At 41.3% G+C, this 18,692-nt stretch overlaps 1 protein-coding gene across 1 annotated transcript in view; it reads right to left on the bottom strand.

Annotated features, from left to right (window-relative positions):
• The window catches only part of TIAM1 (T cell lymphoma invasion and metastasis 1), a 348,762-nt gene that overhangs the window by 74,664 nt on the left and 255,406 nt on the right, over positions 1-18,692 (bottom strand). Inside the window, exons 8-11 of the mRNA XM_023519721.1 lie at positions 15,126-15,311; positions 10,100-10,246; positions 7,629-7,703; positions 4,942-5,112 (exon numbers count right to left, since the gene is read on the bottom strand). Coding sequence (XP_023375489.1) covers positions 4,942-5,112; positions 7,629-7,703; positions 10,100-10,246; positions 15,126-15,311 — 579 coding nt within the window. The remainder of the gene's footprint in view (positions 1-4,941; positions 5,113-7,628; positions 7,704-10,099; positions 10,247-15,125; positions 15,312-18,692) is intronic.

The raw sequence follows: 18,692 nt of genomic DNA, 5'->3' as shown, positions 1-18,692 counted from the left end.
GATAATTATTTCAATAAACCATTCAATCGCATCTAGAAAAACTCTTAAGTATACCAGACACTGTATGAAACACTGCAAATGTGGAAATTAAAAACACATAAATGTGGTCTTCAGGAGTGTGTGTGGCCATGAGGAGCGGGTGTGCAAAAATTGGGAGGTGGGACAGTGGTGGTTTTGCTTTTCAAATAAATACGCACGCAAGACAGGCATCTGCACGTTTACAAAAAGCACATTTTGGAAAGTGGAAATGAGTTCATTCTGAAACCTAGCAGAAGGATAAAGAAGTTTCTTACAGTGATTCTTGGGAATCCCCAATGGGGATCCTCCCTGGAGTATAGTGATAGTTTGAAGCCAACCCAATCCCATGTACCTGGCTTTGGGGTGTTCACCTCGTGTACTGAAGACCAAATAAACACCCAGTGTCCGACAGACCTGGACCACTGAGGTCAAAGATAATAAGGGCAGATGGGTAAGCCAGGGAAATACAAAGCGTGAAAGTTTTAAAGTGCTCTATCTACTGCCTGTCAGAGAGTTGCTGAGACAAACAACAAAATAATAACATTTAGGGTGATAGGATAAGAAAAAAGAAGTGTCCCGCAGAGAGACGGAAGCTGCAAATGCTTCCCACCTACCTAGGTCCTCCCTGAAATCTCTAATTAGAAGCGAAAAATTTCGGTTCGCCATCCGTTTCCGATCGAGGTGGGAGGAAAAGAGAAATGAAACTTCATGGGGTCTTGGTCAACAGAAACAAATCCACGAGGAAACCTTATCGTCACCACTTATAAACATGATGGGGACACTCCCATTGAGGCTGCCGCTTAACCAGAGCGACCTCACCCAAGAAACTTCTGGTTCCTAAAACCTCAGTGTGAGAGAGGGGACGGCCCGCGGCCAGGCACCAAGATCTTAGAGTGGTCCTGATGAAGACTGTGGAGAGTCCATCACCCCTTAAAGCTACTGTGCCGAAAACACTTCTACAAATGTACATAGGATGATAAACGACGGACGGTGGACGCCCCTGTCGAGGTACCGCCCTTACATGATCTAACAGCGATGGGAACAGAAGAGTGACGAACGTAACAACGCTAACAAGGATGAGTCCTTCCACCCTCCCCTCCACCACCATGCTTTTCAAACTTAACTTTGAAAAATAAACATGAGTACATCCAACAAACATATAAAATATAATGGCCCTCAATTAGGTCAGTAGTTACTGTAAACATGGGACATTGGATCAATATGCCAGTGTGTTTTGTCATTTTGGTAAATGTTTTTCAATAATGAGCCCTTGTCAGTCATGGCTGGTCTGACAAAGAGAAAATCCTAATGAAGTAAACTAAATCAGAACCCTCAAGAAAAATTTCACGCTCTTCAAATACCTGCAAGTCAGTATCAAAGCAGATCAAGCAACTGACCATGTTTACAATACATCTATGTGCAAAAAGAATTCCAAACAGTGATGAATATTTTAACATAGAAATTCTAAATGTTTGGCCTGCGTTAGACTTATAAAAGATTCAAGAGAAAATTTCCTAACCCAAGAGAAATTCAGTTAGGAAAAAATTTTAACCATACAAATTTGTTTTCCAATATACAGTTACTCGAGTAGGCCTTAAATTCATTTTTGAGGCAATGCAGCCATAAATTATATCATAAGATAAATATTATTATAGAACAATTTTTAGTTTAATTGGCATATTTTTTTAAAAATTTGCATCTTACCATGACTACTTCAAAGGATGAAATAGCAAAACACAATGTAGAACATTTTAGTAAATAGTGTGAGCCAATTAAAATAGATAATATAACATGAACTAACTTCCAATTCATCATGTTTTGCTTTTCTATTCCTCTTGATAATCTTCCATGTCAGTCAAACTTCTCGGGGACACATAAATGCATATATTTACTATGTACAGAAACCATGAACACACAAAGAGCTATCGCAGAATTTCCAAAGGTATTTATCCTCCCCTTCAAGGTGACCTTTTTTTTAAATACCAATGATTATTAGAATATCCAAAGCCACAGGCCAACATAGTAAAGGCATAAAATCAAACTGATTCCACGGTCACACATTAATAATAACAGTGCATATGAATGAATGATTTTTTTTTTTTTGCAATTATTTTAGTAATTGCAATGATCGGAATATGTCCAAAACCCACAGGCCAACATGGTTACCCACTATATTCAGCAACAATCATTTTTGTAATATCCGCAATATGAATCATACATGAAATGTAGATCTAGAAACATTTACTATACCAGAACTTGACTGGTGCTCGGATGGCAGATGACAAACTGATGTAAAATGATGTGGATCAGTTAGAATAGGAAAGAGAATGAGCTGAATGCAAGAGACAGAAGAAAGAGATTATTAAATGTTAGAGAAAGCATCTATCGCCAACGTTGAGAATGATAATAAAGAAATAAAAGACAGACATTCTGGAAATCACCTTTGTTTTTAGTCCCTCTTCTCACCACCACCCCCGCCCCCCCCAAAAAAAAACCCAAAAACAAACAACAACAAAAAAGAAACCTCTCCATTAATTAGATCATTAATAGCAAGTGGCACAGTTTACCCCATTACCTTTTTTCCCTCTTAAGAATAAAATCGGCTCCACTAATTATAATAAAGTGTTTTCCAAAGAACAAGCAAGCTTTAGAAGGCACCTGGCTCTGAGCACACTATATAATTTATCCTACAAGGTGATTTTTCCAAAGGCCATTAACTTCTTAAAATGCACACCAAGGTTTTCCATTTTTAAACTCATGAGACATAAGCTTGTTCTACAATATGTTGTTTTTGCCTGTATTTCTGTTTTTGGAAAAAGAGCTGAGGATCCAGGGAAAATTGGGCAGAATAACCTTTTATTGTTAGAGGAAAGTGACTTATGCCCTGACGATACCATCGAAAACCTTTCAAGTGACAGAAATAAACACGTTATCCGGGAACAGGTCCAACTCACTGTCTAAGTAGCAGGGACAATATTAGTCTTCATTTTCTTAGTTTCTATCAAAGCAAAAGCTTGCAAAGTACCTAAAATTGGGCCGGTCACTCTTTTCTCCAATCACAGTTCAATTTTCCAATATCAATGTTATTGACAAACTCTGCCCTAACCTCCAACTCCTGATTGAGTCCAAGGCTGATGCACACGGAAAGTTCCAAGGCAAAGCTACTGCCTGGAAGTGGAAGCTGCTAGAGTTTAGCTCATAAAAAAAGGCCGAAGTCCTACTTCTGACACCTTCAGCTGCAGTTCTGAGAGTAACTCCCACAGATCTGCAGAATATTAATGGGTCTCTAAAGAATCGTGCTAAACTATAAATAAAAGAATTCAAAAATCCTCAATAGACCAATTTTATACAGTAATTTAAAATAAAAAATGTGAACAGAAATACCATTATCTTCAAAAAGCTAGAACGCACGTACAGGAAGGATGCGAAGCATGAAACAATGTATCATTTATTTTTAACACCTACGTGGGGGCAGATTTTAGCACTGTCCTTAAATAAATGGCTCTCTACTTTTCCTCCATAGAAAACTATCCAAAAGGCTTAGGGGAGCTGGACTGTTTCATTTTCTTCACTACATAAAGATTTTATATATATATATATATATATATATATATATATATAATATATATATATATATATTTTTTTTTTTTACAAAGTCCTTGGTAACTTGTTTAAAAATATACAAAAATTGCTGATTACAGAATTATAGAATTGAAGTACTTGCTGAGGTAGTGAAAGTGACTTGGTATCTATGAGCCATTGTGTTGAAGGAGATCCTAAAAATGTCCCTGATCCCTCCATCCAACCTCTTCCAGGACAAAATTATGACAGAAAAGGTTTCTGTTTTTCCTTTAGTCACTCCAGAGAAGACAGTTTCATTCCCATGAGGATATACTTTGTGGACCTTTCTTATGGATTGTCCTTCCTGATGACTGACACGGGTTCTGACAGTTCCAGTGACTGCCCACCTGGCACACAGGGACACACCCACATTTGGAGCAAACTGATGTGGGTTCAGTCCTTCCTTTGCAACTGACTGACTGTGATTTGAACTCCAGCAAGGAACTTGCCTAAGTCCCTGAGCCTCAGCTTCTCCGTCTGTACAACGAGGAAGTATCAGCTCTTTCTCAGACTTGAAATGACGACTAAATAAGACGAGTAATGCTATTAATTATGTAAAAGTAAAAACGGGCATGCAAGAAAAACTCCTTTATTTCTTCTTTCCCTTCTCTCACTCGAAGCCATTCATCTGACCACCCTTGGGGGATAAAAAATGAAACCAGGTTCACCTTGAAAAAGGTCGACACGTTTCTGCAGCTAAAGGTGAGGGTAGAGAAAGTGAGCTCAATCATTGTCAGTGCCCCTTCTCCAAAAGATGCTAATTATGTGGTCAAAGGAAGAGGAATTTCCCATAATGGATCAAACTTGTCTCTACCTCAGTTTTTCCCTACCCTAAAAAGGGCCATAGTGTATAAGTTACTGTTAAAGAGCAAGTGACAAACACTGCACAGAATACGACACCATTAAATATGCACACGTGTGTGTGTGTGTAATGGAAGGACAAACGCCACAAGGTTTACAGTGATTATTTCTAGATCTTGTGAGAAAGAGTGGCCTCAACTGTCTGCTGTGTTCTTTACTTAAATTTTCTAAAATTTTTGCCACGAGCATATAATATGCTTATTATAAATCAAATACTCAAATATTGAAAGAAGCTACTTAAAAGAATTTCTCTCCTCCCAAAGATGAAGAATTCACTTAGCATCTTTTCATAAAGGAAACCAAAGCTGCTCTGGAATGAGATGGAGGTGTGCTTTAAAGCACCTTCCTCTCCCACATGCCTCTGAGTTGCCACATGTGCCTGAGAAGCTTCCTCCATCCCATCCACACTTCTCAAGGAAACAACCCCAAGGAGCCTCATACCTTGCAGATCAGCTCCAGGGTGTCCCGGGCAGTGTCTCCTGGCCGGACGACCGTCAGGGCTGGCTGATTATTCGGCAGACAGAACCAGGATGGAGTGAAATACTCATGGACCCAAATGTCACAGTCAGGATTGTGCTGGTGGACGCTAGGTAAGACCATTTCTTTCTCCCTCTGCAAAAAGCAATAAAGTTAGCAGAGCAGCAACAGTTGGTCTCTAATGATCTTAGACCCACCCCCTGCCCCCATCCTCAGATCGCACAGAGGGATTATCTATTCCTGTGAAAAAGAACCAAAGCAGAAGTTATGGCGGTGGTAAAGGACAAAGGAGAATCTTCAAGGCAAGGAAGAAATCACTTTATTGAAGGGTGGGGAATTTCTCAGACATGTAGTTGACCTCACACAGGGTCCACGACACACACAGGTGGGTATTGCATGAATGAGTGGGTACTGAAATTTGGAAGAAAGCAAGAAAGAAGTGGGCCATCCATTCGACTCAGCTGTATTGTTATCAGTTCCTTCATAAACGCATTTCGAATTTAGAACGGAGAACTCCTACAGCGAGAATGTCTGCTATGTGAGCTCTGTTTCAAAGGCAAGAGTGAGGCACCAAGGAAATTTTTACAGAAAAGATGAGGTTCTAGTACTACCTTTTTACAAGTAGTATCATTTTCGTGCTCGAATTTGACCTCTGGCACAAATCTGGGAGAGAGACAGCTCCATCTCCCAGATGAGGTTTAGAGAACTTCAAGGATGAGCTTTATGACCTTCTTAGGCTGTTGCCATCACTCGATCCTCTACATCACTCTGCCTGAGGGTCAGGGAGTAGCACCAAGTCGTAAGGATGGGAGAAAAATGTGTCTTATGTACATATTCAGCAGCTGGGTTATATCTAAGCAAGTTAAACAGCTAAAACAGAAAACACTCCATCGACTGATGAAATATTAACAGCCGAATCTCTTTGAAATAAGCAAAGGAAGAATTATGTTAGGTTTCAGCAAGGCGAAAACAATATTGATTCTCAATATATGCTAAGTAATAAGCCTTGATTATTGGTTTAAAACCAGGCCACTGATAGGTAAATACATGTCTATGTATAAGGCCGGTACCAACAAATTATAAGCAGCGGCAAATTTCAAACAAAGGCTGAAGTGGTACCGTAACAACTTGCATCTGTGAAAGAACAGATCCCAGAATGGGGGAAATATTTTTGTAAAGGCTACTAAACTAAATTCAGATGAGAAGACAATTTCAGCTCTACCATTGAATGGTGGTGTTTTCACAGCTAAATTGAACCCCAGGACAGGAATTGTCAAAAAGCAATCGGCTTGCCTAAATCCCATTAACTAGAATTGAAATCGTCCCATTCTGTCCCCACATGCCACATTAAATAAACGCCCCTCAGCACTAGATCAGCCGAAGTTTTACATCTAAACTGCTCTTTGGGAACGAGGCATTCTAAATGAGAATAGGATGAAGAATTACCCTGGAAAAACAAACAAAAAAGCAGCACGGAAATCAATGGAAAAACTTTTGCAGTTTCCAGAATCTGTCCCTGGAGAGGAAATCCCAACATTAAAAGTGCACTAATAATGATATGCAAGATGAATTAGCTAACTTCAGAAATGGCTACGTAAACACCAAAAACGATACCTGAAATGCAACAGGTACAGCAATTTAATTTCATCCTTAACAGACGGGTGGGCAAAGAGAATGTCCTGGATGGGTATTTACAAGGACAGCTGCTTTTGTATCCATGATGACACAATCCAGGAGTAGTTTGGATATGAAAGGAAGAACGGGCCTGACCCAAGGCCACTCTTCTCTCCTTGCCCTTCACTAGCCAGGACGCGGCACGGTACTCTGGTTTCAGAGGCTCAGCTCCATCCACAACAGGGGTCTGAGCCACTGCTGACCACCGCTACTCTGTTGCATGGCAACTGAGCACTGACTTCTGTCATATTGATTCTGGGTCTAGGAACCAGAGGATCATACAAGGTCATGTTATCAACATCAGAACACCCATAACAAAGAGGCTGTTCGTATCAATAGGTCAGACTTAAAACTCGGATTGTCCATTTACTTAGAGGCTAGACAAAGCGGCCCAGAGGAAAAAAAAAAAAAAATCAATATTCTTCATGGGTCTTCAATCAGAGCCATCTGAAAGCCCCTTGTAAGTCCTAGCACAAGATTGAGCCAAGTCTGTGAATCTTTAATCGAATACTTGTCTTGAGAGGCAAATGCATTTTTTTTTTTTTAAAGAACTTATTATCAGAACAGTCTTTGGAATTAATGGGAGCAAAATTGCATGTTTTGGGCAGAGAGAGAGGGCAAAAAAAACTCACCTCTTGGGAATGGAAGTTATATATAAAATGAATTAGCAATGGCATAAAATGTTCAGCTCCCCAGAACCCCAATTTCCTCTTAAATTCTGGAGGGAAGTTTAACACATTCAAATGATAAGTCATGAAAATTCTATACCAGCAGGAGAATGTTCTAATGGTAATCAAGTTTTAAGCATAAAATGCTTTTCCATCTCTTGTTGACCTGTTACATAACTTTAAAGAACTGATCACTTCAGTTTTTAATAACTGAGTCTAGTTAATTTTAGGATCCCAAGAAACTATGGCATTGTGCAATGTTGATGCACTTGTGGTACTTTTAGAAAAGAAACATGCGTTTATTTTTACCTTGCCATCTGGAACAGTGTCATCAAATATTCCCTCTAAAGACTTCTTTACAGCATCAGTTCCCTCCCCAAACACCTGCAAATACAAAAGTATTGCGTTAAGAAATGTGGGCAAGAGGGCAAATGAAACATGGGATGGGGACTGGAAAATGGGCATGGCTATTAGAAAACGTGAAATTAGTTTTCAGATGCACCTACATCAAATCCTAACGCGGGTAGTAAGTTTTACGGTAACAGATCATGTTCCTCTATCTAGATCACTTCCCACATCTTTGACAATTTAAAAAAAAAACAAACAGTTTGCCTTCAGATCTGGAGAATTCACCTAAATTAAAAAAAAAAATGAACTTAAAAAAGCAGTGAATTAGATTCGTTCACGATGTAGAATTTCTGCCATAGGCTCATCTACTGGATCAGATATCTAGCCAAAATAATCAGTTCGCTTTTTAATACTCTGTTGAATAGAAATTGAGACTGGACATTTATATATTTTTAACTATAACACCACAGAAAATTTTTTTCATATACAAAACAGCAATTTGTCTATTCTTTGAAATTTAATGAATCCTGCTAACTTAAAGATACAACTAAAGTCATAATAGGGTAATGATGCCCCTAGATAGTCAAAACCTAAACATGTTTTTTACAAAAAAAAGTAGTGCTTAGCCATGTGGACATGAGAAATTTTATATATTGGCTCGCAACGAGCATGTACTGTCAGGATAATAAACCGATTAAGAAAAAGCCTTTGCTCCAATGCAAATGAGATTTAAAAAAAAACATACAATTTTTGTCCATTTCAAAGTACTGAATCAAGTACATTTCTATTGGTATGTTTATGGCTAAGCACTACATTTTTGTTTTTAAATAACTCTTACTTTAAGAGAGAATAACAAGAATTGCTTATAAGATATGACATCGCCCTTTGATTTTTAAAAAAATGTGAAAACATTCTCTTAGATTTACTTAAATTTGCTTGTATATTTCAGCAGCAATGGGCTGTAACATGACTTGGAGCGGAAAGAATTAGAAGCACATGAACTAAAGCTTTTGATGAAAGAGAAGTTCAAACCAAGTTGCAAACTGGGAAGTCCTGACCGAAATCCTGACACATATTCCTAGCGGTGATCTGAGTCAGCTGCAATGACATAGGATGCATAACGACTGACATCACCACCTCTCAAAAAAAGGGTAGAAATGCTGATGGTGAAGGCCTCCCTTTTGCAGGTATAATCAAGGGCCATCACGTCTCTAGTGTGATTTAGCTGATGAAATAATGGCTTTCCTTCAAATGATTTCTACTTCGATTTATAGAGAAGAAAAACTCATGGTAGCAAACTTAATGTTCTGCTTTCCCCAAAGACCACAGAACCACAGCAGGCTCACCTGATCTCCTTCAGAGCCCGTCAAGGACACAGACACCCCGGATGTAGATGGGCGTGCTGGTCAGCAAAAGACTTATTAGTACATTAGCTTTCAGGTTTAATTTCTCTCTTCCATTTCAGTCTTTCAGTAAACTAATGGCTGGTATTGTCAGAACAAATAATAAGGGATCTCTTTATCGAGTCGGTCAATCGAACTCTTCTCACTTAACATAAGGGCTCAGAGTGAACGAGTCGAATTGGTAGTCGTCATCACGGCCTCAAGAATGCCCGAGGCCGCACTTTCTAGCCACTGCAGCCCATGTACTTGACATTCTCCTCTCCGAAAGACAGATCCCTATGTTCCTTCAGTCCTTAAACGCTGAAGCAGTTCTGGGGCAAACTCGTTTCTCAAAGCCAAAGAAGGATGACAATGACAATGGAGAGAATGTTTCCTAGACGTTAATTCTAGCAGTAAAGTGGCCTTGGCTAGTCAAAGAGTAAAATTGATGAGGTCACAGCCTGGTTTATCAGAGGCCCAACATTCAGGAGGTGCTGAGATCCCCTTCCAGCCCTAGTACCTGGGTAGTAGAGAGTCTTGGTGTTGAATGAGCCCTTTCCGATTCTGCTTCCTCATACCAGTAGGCAGAGAAGCTGCTCACTTAATGTCAACCCCAAAAAGTCAAGGGCAAAGAAACAATCAGATTTCCCTGGAGGCTGCCTTTGATCCGGCGCCAGAGGCAGCTTGAAAAGATTCTGTGCTCAGGTGCCCACTTGGCTTCATCATCAAGCCCTGCTTTTTTTTTTTTTTTTTTTTGAAAGACTCGGGATAAACTGTGCACTTTCAGTAGGTCTGTAATTAACCAGGGTTTGGAAAGGATGCAGGTGGGAGACTGGAGCTTGGTGAAAGACTAATAGCAGAGTTCAATGTTAGGCGTATACATTATCTATTAAAAGCATCTACCACAACTAACATCTTTGTGTCAACTAGTTGATTCTAAATAATACTCAGTGTCAATGAATACATGCACGTGCACACACACGCGCATCCCAAAGTGAGGTCGCCATGGAAGCAATCTGTGCTTGCTTTTTCGTCCCCCCTGGTACCTACCTGATTGATGCTTGGGCGTCCCTGCTTCTTTTTGGAGGTAGTGTCCAGACCCCAAAGAGAAGAAAACCTGCTCCTTCGCTTGCTTGTGGATCTGGACATGGCCTGAGTACGTCGTCGGACTCCAGTTTCACCAGTGCGAGCTGCCACCTGAGGACAGCAAGGGGGCACATCAGCAAGACAGATGTGTCAGGACCACACACCTGGTCGTCAAGGACTCCACCAAGTCTCACCCTTCAAAAACTGCTCCTCTACCTGCCGCCCAACACCCAAGCATTTAATCCTTGACTGGTACACACTAGAACTTTGAGGGCCCTTCCTGGATTCAAAATGGAAATGAAAACTTGACAAACACAACCATTGCCTGAAGTTGTCAGTAAAAATACATAAACTAGTAATAGAATATATATGTTATGTTTCTAAGAATTAGATACCCTTCTAGTCACGGGCTTGAACTCTTGAACTCAAACTAACCATACTTTCTTGAGATTCTCTCCCACATGCTACCGAGCTGTTTCTTCACTCTAATGAAAAAATGGTGCTTGAATATTGGCAAAAATAGTGAGACGGCACACTTTCGTTCCTGGGATTCCATAGTAAGTCTAAATTTACCAACCTCTCCTAGTTAGTTTTCTCAGAATTTCATAAAATCATTTTCCTTATTAGGGGAGTAATAGTTGTCCTCCAATACCAGTCTTCCTCTTTTCCCAATCAGAGAAACCCCAAATCTACCTGAGCATGTGGCCACACCAAGTCGACTTATTTTGCATGAGCTTATGACTTAGTTCTGGTCAATGAGAATTCAGTAAAAGGTTTATCTACAGTTCCAGGAATCAATCATCCTCAAAAAGAGGGGGTTTTCCATTATCCTTCACTTTCCTCCTGCCCGATGACAGGAAGGCCTATATGTTCGCTGGTCTGAGACATTTGGACAGAAATCTTTTCAAGGATGGCAGAACAAGACAGAAGAATCCTGGGTCTACGAAGATGCTAGAGCCACCTTATTAGCCTTGCGTGCCCCATGTTTAGGTATTTTGCTAGGAGAAGGAGAAGGAGAAGAAGAGGAGGAGGAGGAGGGCGAGGAGGGGAGGAGGAGGAAGAAGCAGCCGCAGCATCAACTAAACTCCACTGAGGTATCTGCAAGGTCCCAGCAACCTAGACTATTTATTTGCGAAGGCAACACTCCAACTCTAAAACTGCCACTGTGGTAACTGCTCCAGGAGATGCTGGATCACTGTGAAGACTCCATAACGTGCATCCCAGGCAAACACTCAGGCTTAGACTTTATCCCACAGGTTGCAAGCAAAGTCTCAGGAATGAGGAACCTAAGGGAACTTCTGCCAGGATGTCTCAATAAGCCACCCACGAGCTCTCCTTTCAGGAGTATGTGTAGCGAGTCAGACTTGAAATGAAACTTCCCCACCCGCTCTTTGTGGCTGGAGATGAATGTCTTGGAACTCACTTGTTGTCACAGATTCCCACACGGGCAACTCCCCAATATGACAGCTGCCAACTGGCAGCAATTCGGGGGTGAAATACTGTTGGGTACACTAGGGGCCTCCTCAGCAGTCAGCGTGTTGGTTGGAAGGCAGGCCTCTTTGGGGTTTTCAGTATTAACAGGATAAACACCCTGAAAAGCCAGGTGAGCAGACTGGCAAAAACCTCCACATATAATAAAAACAGAAATCAAAACAGCTTCTCTGCAAGGGTATTAGGGGGAAGGTCTTGGCCCCAAATAAAAACAAGAAGATGAGAAAGCTGAGAGGTGTTGTATTTTCTCAGCTTAGCAGGTAAGAAAACTTAGATCACGGCCTGTGTTAATTTGGCATCCAAGACAGCGGTGAGAAAGCTCCAAGCGCTCCAATCCACAGTTATGATGCTCCAGGTATTGTGGGGAAGGAAACCCACAAAACGAAAGGTGCATGTTTCCGTTAACTATGTAAGCATTTCCTCTATTTTCAGCCTTCTCTAAGTTAAAGGTAAACGAAGGCTGTAAAAGGAATCAATGATAAAGTGCTGGCATACACCTGTGCTCACATGACAGTGTCTGTATCAGGTAAGCCAATCATCGGAAAATGAGGCTAAGCACCAGTGAATAAATGGTGTTAAAGGCAAAAACCCTAGAGGAAAAAAATGTGCATTTGGTCCCATAGTGATATATCCATTTATAAATAGCTAAATCGATCCATAGATACACACACATGCAACATATACAGGCAAACACATACACATATTACTCTGTGTTCCTCCTTCATAGCATATCAATCAATATCTGTATCTATTGTTCTTATTTAATTGCTTATATATTATCCATCTCTCCTGCAAGATTCTATTACATATAAAAATATCAGAATATAAGACGGGAACTCTGGGCTGTTTGCTGCCATAAATCTAGATAGTAACTGACACGTGTCACACACACAAAAATATATGTGCTGGTTGAATGAATAAATTAAAAAAACATCAAAAAGCAAAAGCAGAAATACTACATAACACAGTTCTAACAATTAAACAGTCATCCTTTTGTTCACAATTTTAGAAAAACAAAGCCTGGAAGAGAATCTCAAACAACCATAAATATTCTCAGTTACCAGCTGACCCGAGAGTCTGTTTAACAAATGGCACTTTATTTAAGGTTCGTATAGTAACTCCCCTAAACTGTTGGGGGCCTTGTAAACTGCAAACAGAACTGCTATCCCCACGACAATAATGACTCAAAATGAGCAAAGGGATTTAGAAGAAAAAGAAAGAAAAGAAAAGAAAAAAAAAGCTGGCAAAAGCCCGACTGGACAAGAGCTCATGAGTTTCTCAGTGATCTTTGCCCAGACAATGCCTCCCTTTGTGGCCGGAACCTGATTACTCTATCATTCTGCTCATCTGTGCAAACACGAACAATGATAACCTTCTTTCAAAGAGTACAGGGGGGACCCTTCAGTTAATTACTGCAAATCACTGGGCATCATGGGAAGCCTTCCTGGTGAAGGCTGCTTAAACTACAGCTCAAATATCTTCCCTTACACCTCCTTCTCCTGAGCCCCCCACTTAAAAGGAGAGAGAAAAATGTCTGGACAAAGGCTAAATTGAAGAACACTTTAACCCCCAGAGGAAAAAAATTCCCTGGGGTCAAACGACAATGAGAGGAGGAAAAAATAAATATCCAATAGATCAGACTGTAAAATTCCCTGCCCAGAGGAATAGTGAACAGGAATGGATGCCGGACAGGCTTGCCTAACTTGTTCTGTCTGCAGTGAAACCCCTCATGGAAAACAGGAGGTTGCAAGGATGTACAGACACACAGATGTGCATCACTGACAACAACAACAACAGCAAAAAACAAAGGAACAGAGAGCTGTACATACAGAATTAAATATTTTTCTTTAAAATCACTGACCAAAAAAATCTCAAAGCGTTACTAACCCTCCCGCCCGCCGTCTCCAGTTGGCCAGCTCATCCAAAGAAAAGGACACACAAATCATAGATTCTGAGATGAAGGAAATTAGAAGGTCCGAAGACAAAAGATAGAAGGGTAATATAGTGGGGCTTTTACTTCCCTTTCTCAGAGGTTAGTTTCTATGGCTTTGAAGGAAATAATTAAAGTACAGAAGTTTTAGGTAGACAGCAAAAGTATTTCCTTCAAAATGTATCAAGCCCAGTAAGAGGAAAGGACCTTTTGGATGCTCAAGATTTAATATTGACACTGATACTGCCTCACTGGCATCATGAACTACCTTAACAAAAATGCCCCCTCGATTATTACCTTCTTACAAGGAGGTAAATCCGAATTTGTCTCAACTTTTTAGCAGAACAGGCAAACTGAGTTTTGGCTAAGTTACAAATTAGTGTCCAGGTCTTAGAGGAACAGTCTTAGAGATACAAACTGAAAACTATTTGCAAGATTTATTCATCACAGCACTTTGACCCATCACCACTAAAAAAAAAAAAAAAAAAAAATAGGACTTGATAGCTATACCGAGAGGTGGTAGTCAGGGAAACCGAGAGCTGAGCTGTAATTAGCAGAACAAATCAGGATGCCAGTTTTAATAACTCCAGAAATTGGTTTAAGACTTCTTTAAAAATGTAAATCTACCCTAATTATCTGAATGATGATGGTAATCTATTTATAAAGAATACAAATGCCTCTGACTGAATTACAGCTCCGAATTCAATTGATGGGTACAGCTGACGTGGCAAGCCAAGAGCAGCAGAGCTAAGGTTTTCCAAAGCAGTTTCTGGAACCTGAGACTTCACATTTAATTCCACAGCAAATGTGCTAAGGTGCAGTACGTTTTAAGTGGGTGTTGACTTGAACACACTAAAACCGTATTACTCGCAGAGCAATTTTTGAGAAGGAGCCAAAAGTAGATAAAGCTGTTTGCAGTTTAGCTAGTACATGAAATTACAGATTGCAAACACACAACACAACTATACGGTCTGCCACTCTGGAGGTCAGATGAAAATTCTCTTCCCCAAGCAAATACATTGGTTGGGCTGGTTAAGTCATAAAAGGTCTTCGTTTTCCTCTAATGCATTAGGTGTTTATGGCCATGAAAACTAGGATAAAAATCAAATGCAAAGAGAGATCGCCAAAGAGATCTGGGTTTAATATACACCGTACATGTTTCCACATGTTTGTGAGAGAGAGAGAGAGAGAGAGCACACATTTATGTATGAGAGAGTTCTCTACTTACCATGTCGATAAAGTTAATATGAAAATATGTATTTGGGTTAAAACAGAACCCATCCAAAGGTGCCATAAGTTAACAATAAACACTACATGCAAAGAGATCTCTTAAGACAATACCGTTCATATTTTCTTAGCACAATAACTTAGGCCCCATCAAGAGAGGCTTAAGTAATCAATTCTGGAATAGAGTCAAAGGAAGATTTGCATCCACTGCAGAGAGAGAACACATCAGAAATCCACGCACAGCAGCAAACTAGAAAAATACCTTAGAGGCTCTTATCAAGTCCTGCTGAGGAGTAACAGTCAAGATGAATATTTTTCAAAACTACATCATCTGCTACTCACCAGGGCATGAAAAGATGATACAGAAAAGATTCCAAGACGGCCCATTGCCACTTTCGTCGGTCGGCTTGCAAAAGCAAGGAGCCTTTTGGGGTTTGGCAGCTCCCCACCCTGGAGGCTAGCTAAGTAACACCGGTAACGAAATAGGTCCATTTGGAACTGTTCAAGATTCTGCTCCCAAACGAAGATCTACAGCAACGAAAATAAAGGGGAAAAAACGGTGAGGAAAGGGGGAAACGAGCATTAATTTTATCCTACACAAATATTACAAATGTATACGTTGTAAAGGTCTTGATTTTAATCCTAAGGGAGAAACGACAGGTACCGTAAGTGTCTTAGGTAAGAGCAGGTCAAATATTATTGTTTTCACAACTTACGTGTTTTCCTGCAAAGATCTATAGCCATAAATTCTGAATGATACATAGGAAGTATATCGTTAGCTGCTTTGTGTTCTCCCACAGGTAGAAGGACACAGGTCTATGTTTGCAGGTAGTACAAGGTCCATCAGCTCCAGGCTCTGGACCATACACCCAAGGCAGAAGTAAAAAAAAATGTAGGATTTTCAGCGCTGGAGAATTATATGACTTACCAAGAGGTGGCTTTTCATGGGAAGACAAAGAGAAGAAAAGTGAGGTGAATTAAAGATCCAAGGCAAAGAGACCAAGAGGTTTTGGGAAGAGGTGGATGGCAGAGAGTACAGGGTGGAAGTGGAAACCACTGCGTGGTAGAGACACAGTCTCTGGACTAGGTGGTCCCGACCATAGGGTACATCGCCACATTTCTCAAAATGGCAAAATAATCCTGGCCTCCTAAGGCTGATGAGATGTTTAAGCTAGATAATGTAAGAATAAGACTCGGTACAGAGTCTGGCCCATCGCGAAGGCTTGGTGATGTGGATAATGATTAACGGTTCACACCTACCTCTTTACTTTGACTTAAAATACAGTGTTAACGCACACACATGTTCAGAGCACTACCCACAACAGCCCAAAAGTGGATACAGCTCAAATGTCCATCAACAGATGAAGGGAGAAACTGTGGCGTATACATGCAGTGGAATAGCATTCGGCCATCAAAAGGAAGGAAGTCCTGACACGTGCTACAATGTGGACCCATCTCCAAAACATCATACCGAGTGAAAGAAGTCAGACACGAAAGGTCACGTGTAATGCAATTTCACTTATAGGAAACATCCCAAATTTGTAAATCCATAGAGACAGAATGCCAGGGGCAGAAGGGAGAGCCTGCTTACCAGGTATGGTTTCCTTTTGGGGTAGATGCCAACATTTTGGCACTAGATAGAGGCTATAGATGCTCAACATTGTAAATGGACTAAATGCCATGGATTGGTTAATTTTATGCTCTATGAATTTGGCCTCCATTAAAATATATATACAGCATCGAGTATAGAAGGAAAATATAGAGGCAGAGAAAAACATGCCATCAACTGTTCAATTCCTTAAAAGACATTTGTTCACATAATTACTTCCTAAACATTAGGACAGAGTTTCAAAGCACTACTAGGTGGCTCTGACTGACTTGAAAACAATTGAAGATGAGGCCCAAATGTCTTCTATTATCTCAATCATTCCTTTATAGCATGAAATATACTTACGCTGACCTACAGCAATTGCATACACACTTTTCAAATTGCACTCTACTTTCTCTAGATTTAGAATCCTAAGTTTATTGAGGGGGTCAGGAATGGGCCCCCACCACAGCTCCAAGTCCCCCTGATAACACAGGGAACGAAAGTGCAGACTTTCCAATTACACAAGTGCCGAGAACGGCACACCAGCAGGAGCGGAAGGCTCGTCTATTAGATGTTTGTCTTCCGTTCAATGTGATATTGTTCCCTTTAGCTCATAACAATCAATGGTGCACAATGGGCGAGGAAAACTGACAGTCACAACAAAGAATTCAGCAGCCAGGATGACAGGCTGACAATGAGGTAACGGATGATGTTTCGGGCTCCTGAGACAGCAGAAAACCTTGAAAGACCTAACGATTTCACCCACGTCTAACCACAGAAGAATGATTACCTGATCTAATATAGTTTTCTTCTTCTTTGAATCGGTGACTGAAGACAGCTGCATCTCACCCATTTTCTTCATCTTCTCGTCCATATCAATCTTTTGTTCCAGTTTTTTGATTTCTGACTTCAGGAGCCGGAGAGTGTCTTCTTTGTGGTGATGCCTAGCGACCGCAGCTGCGCAGGCAGAGTGGATGGCGGTGATCCAGTTTTCCAGCTCCGTCTGGCTGGTGGTCTGTAAGGGGGCAGGTGGAGGACAAGAAGAAACAGCCACCTCGCAGGTTAGTGGAAATGAACCAGTGCACTTCCAGACAGGCTAGGGCTACCCGTCAAGGTGACAGGTCTGGATACCCCACGAAGGAGGCCAACCCTTCTGACCTCCTCTGTCAGATCATCAATCAAGTCAGTCAGTCTTGGGTCGGACACCACCATCGCCAGTCCCCAAGGGCTGTCCAGAATAAAGCCACCACGTCTGCTCACCCAATGTACCAATTGAACTCATCTGCTGCAGTGGACTAATCGTTTATGTCCCTGTCCTCTCCACCCCCCAATTCAAGCACTGACACCCTAACCCCTGATATGATGGATGGTGTCAGGAGGTGGGGCCTTTAGGAGATGGTCAGGTCATGAGGGTTGAGCCCTCGTGCAGGGGATCTGTGCCCTTAAAAGAGGCCAGAGAGCTAACCAGCCCCTGCTTCTGCCATGTCAGGAAAGAGCTAGAAGATGCCGTCTATGAATGAGGGAACAGGCCTGACCAGAACCCAAACACGCTGGCAGCCCGATAGAGCTCCAGCCTCCAGAATGATAGAAATAAATTTCTACTGTTTATGAGCCACCCAATCTATGCTAGTTTGTCACAGCAGCCCGAACTAAGATATCTGTACATGGGACACTTCTACACAAACAGCTTGGTTTCTAGTTAAAAGGGTCGCTATGAAGCAAAGGTCAGTTTCCAGAGAGGACCAGTCAGTTCCAAGGTGAGAGCGAGGCAGAGAGACACTATCAGCCAAGAAGAATGCCACGGCCCTGCCCTGAGTGAACCGCTGAGACCCACATCCAAAGGTCCTATCCCAGAGTCGAGCAGCAATGACAAAATTAGGGCCGGGGAAGGAGTTCAAGGTGGCCAGAAGCAAAACTGTCTTAGGGGACACCTGGGAGTATCTAGGGATAGAGGCCACCCAGCAGCATTCCAGCAGCTAAGAATGGCCGGGTCAAAGGGGGATATAAAGAAAACCTTGGGTGACACCTGCCGATGGGCAGGACACCTCAAACCAGGATTGCTGTGACTCGGGGTGCTCCGAAAACGAAAGTCAGAAAATGGTTTGGGGAAGACCGTTCATGTGCGGTAACGTGCTATTAGCTAACTTTTTACGAACTCTGTCAGTGAGTATTTATAAGTGTGGGGGGTGCTAGACTTCGCCAAGCATCCCCTTAAGCCCAGAGGAGTTTAATAAACGCTCAGAAGTTAGCTCAGCTTAAGAAAGGGTTAATTCGCCACTTCAATACTAAAGTAGCTGCCAACATCATTTTTCATGCAT

The sequence above is a fragment of the Pteropus vampyrus genome, unplaced genomic scaffold (genome assembly GCF_000151845.1).
Source record: "Pteropus vampyrus isolate Shadow unplaced genomic scaffold, Pvam_2.0 Scaffold233, whole genome shotgun sequence".
Taxonomy (NCBI): domain Eukaryota; kingdom Metazoa; phylum Chordata; class Mammalia; order Chiroptera; family Pteropodidae; genus Pteropus; species Pteropus vampyrus.
This window is presented reverse-complemented; position numbering and strand designations above follow the sequence as displayed.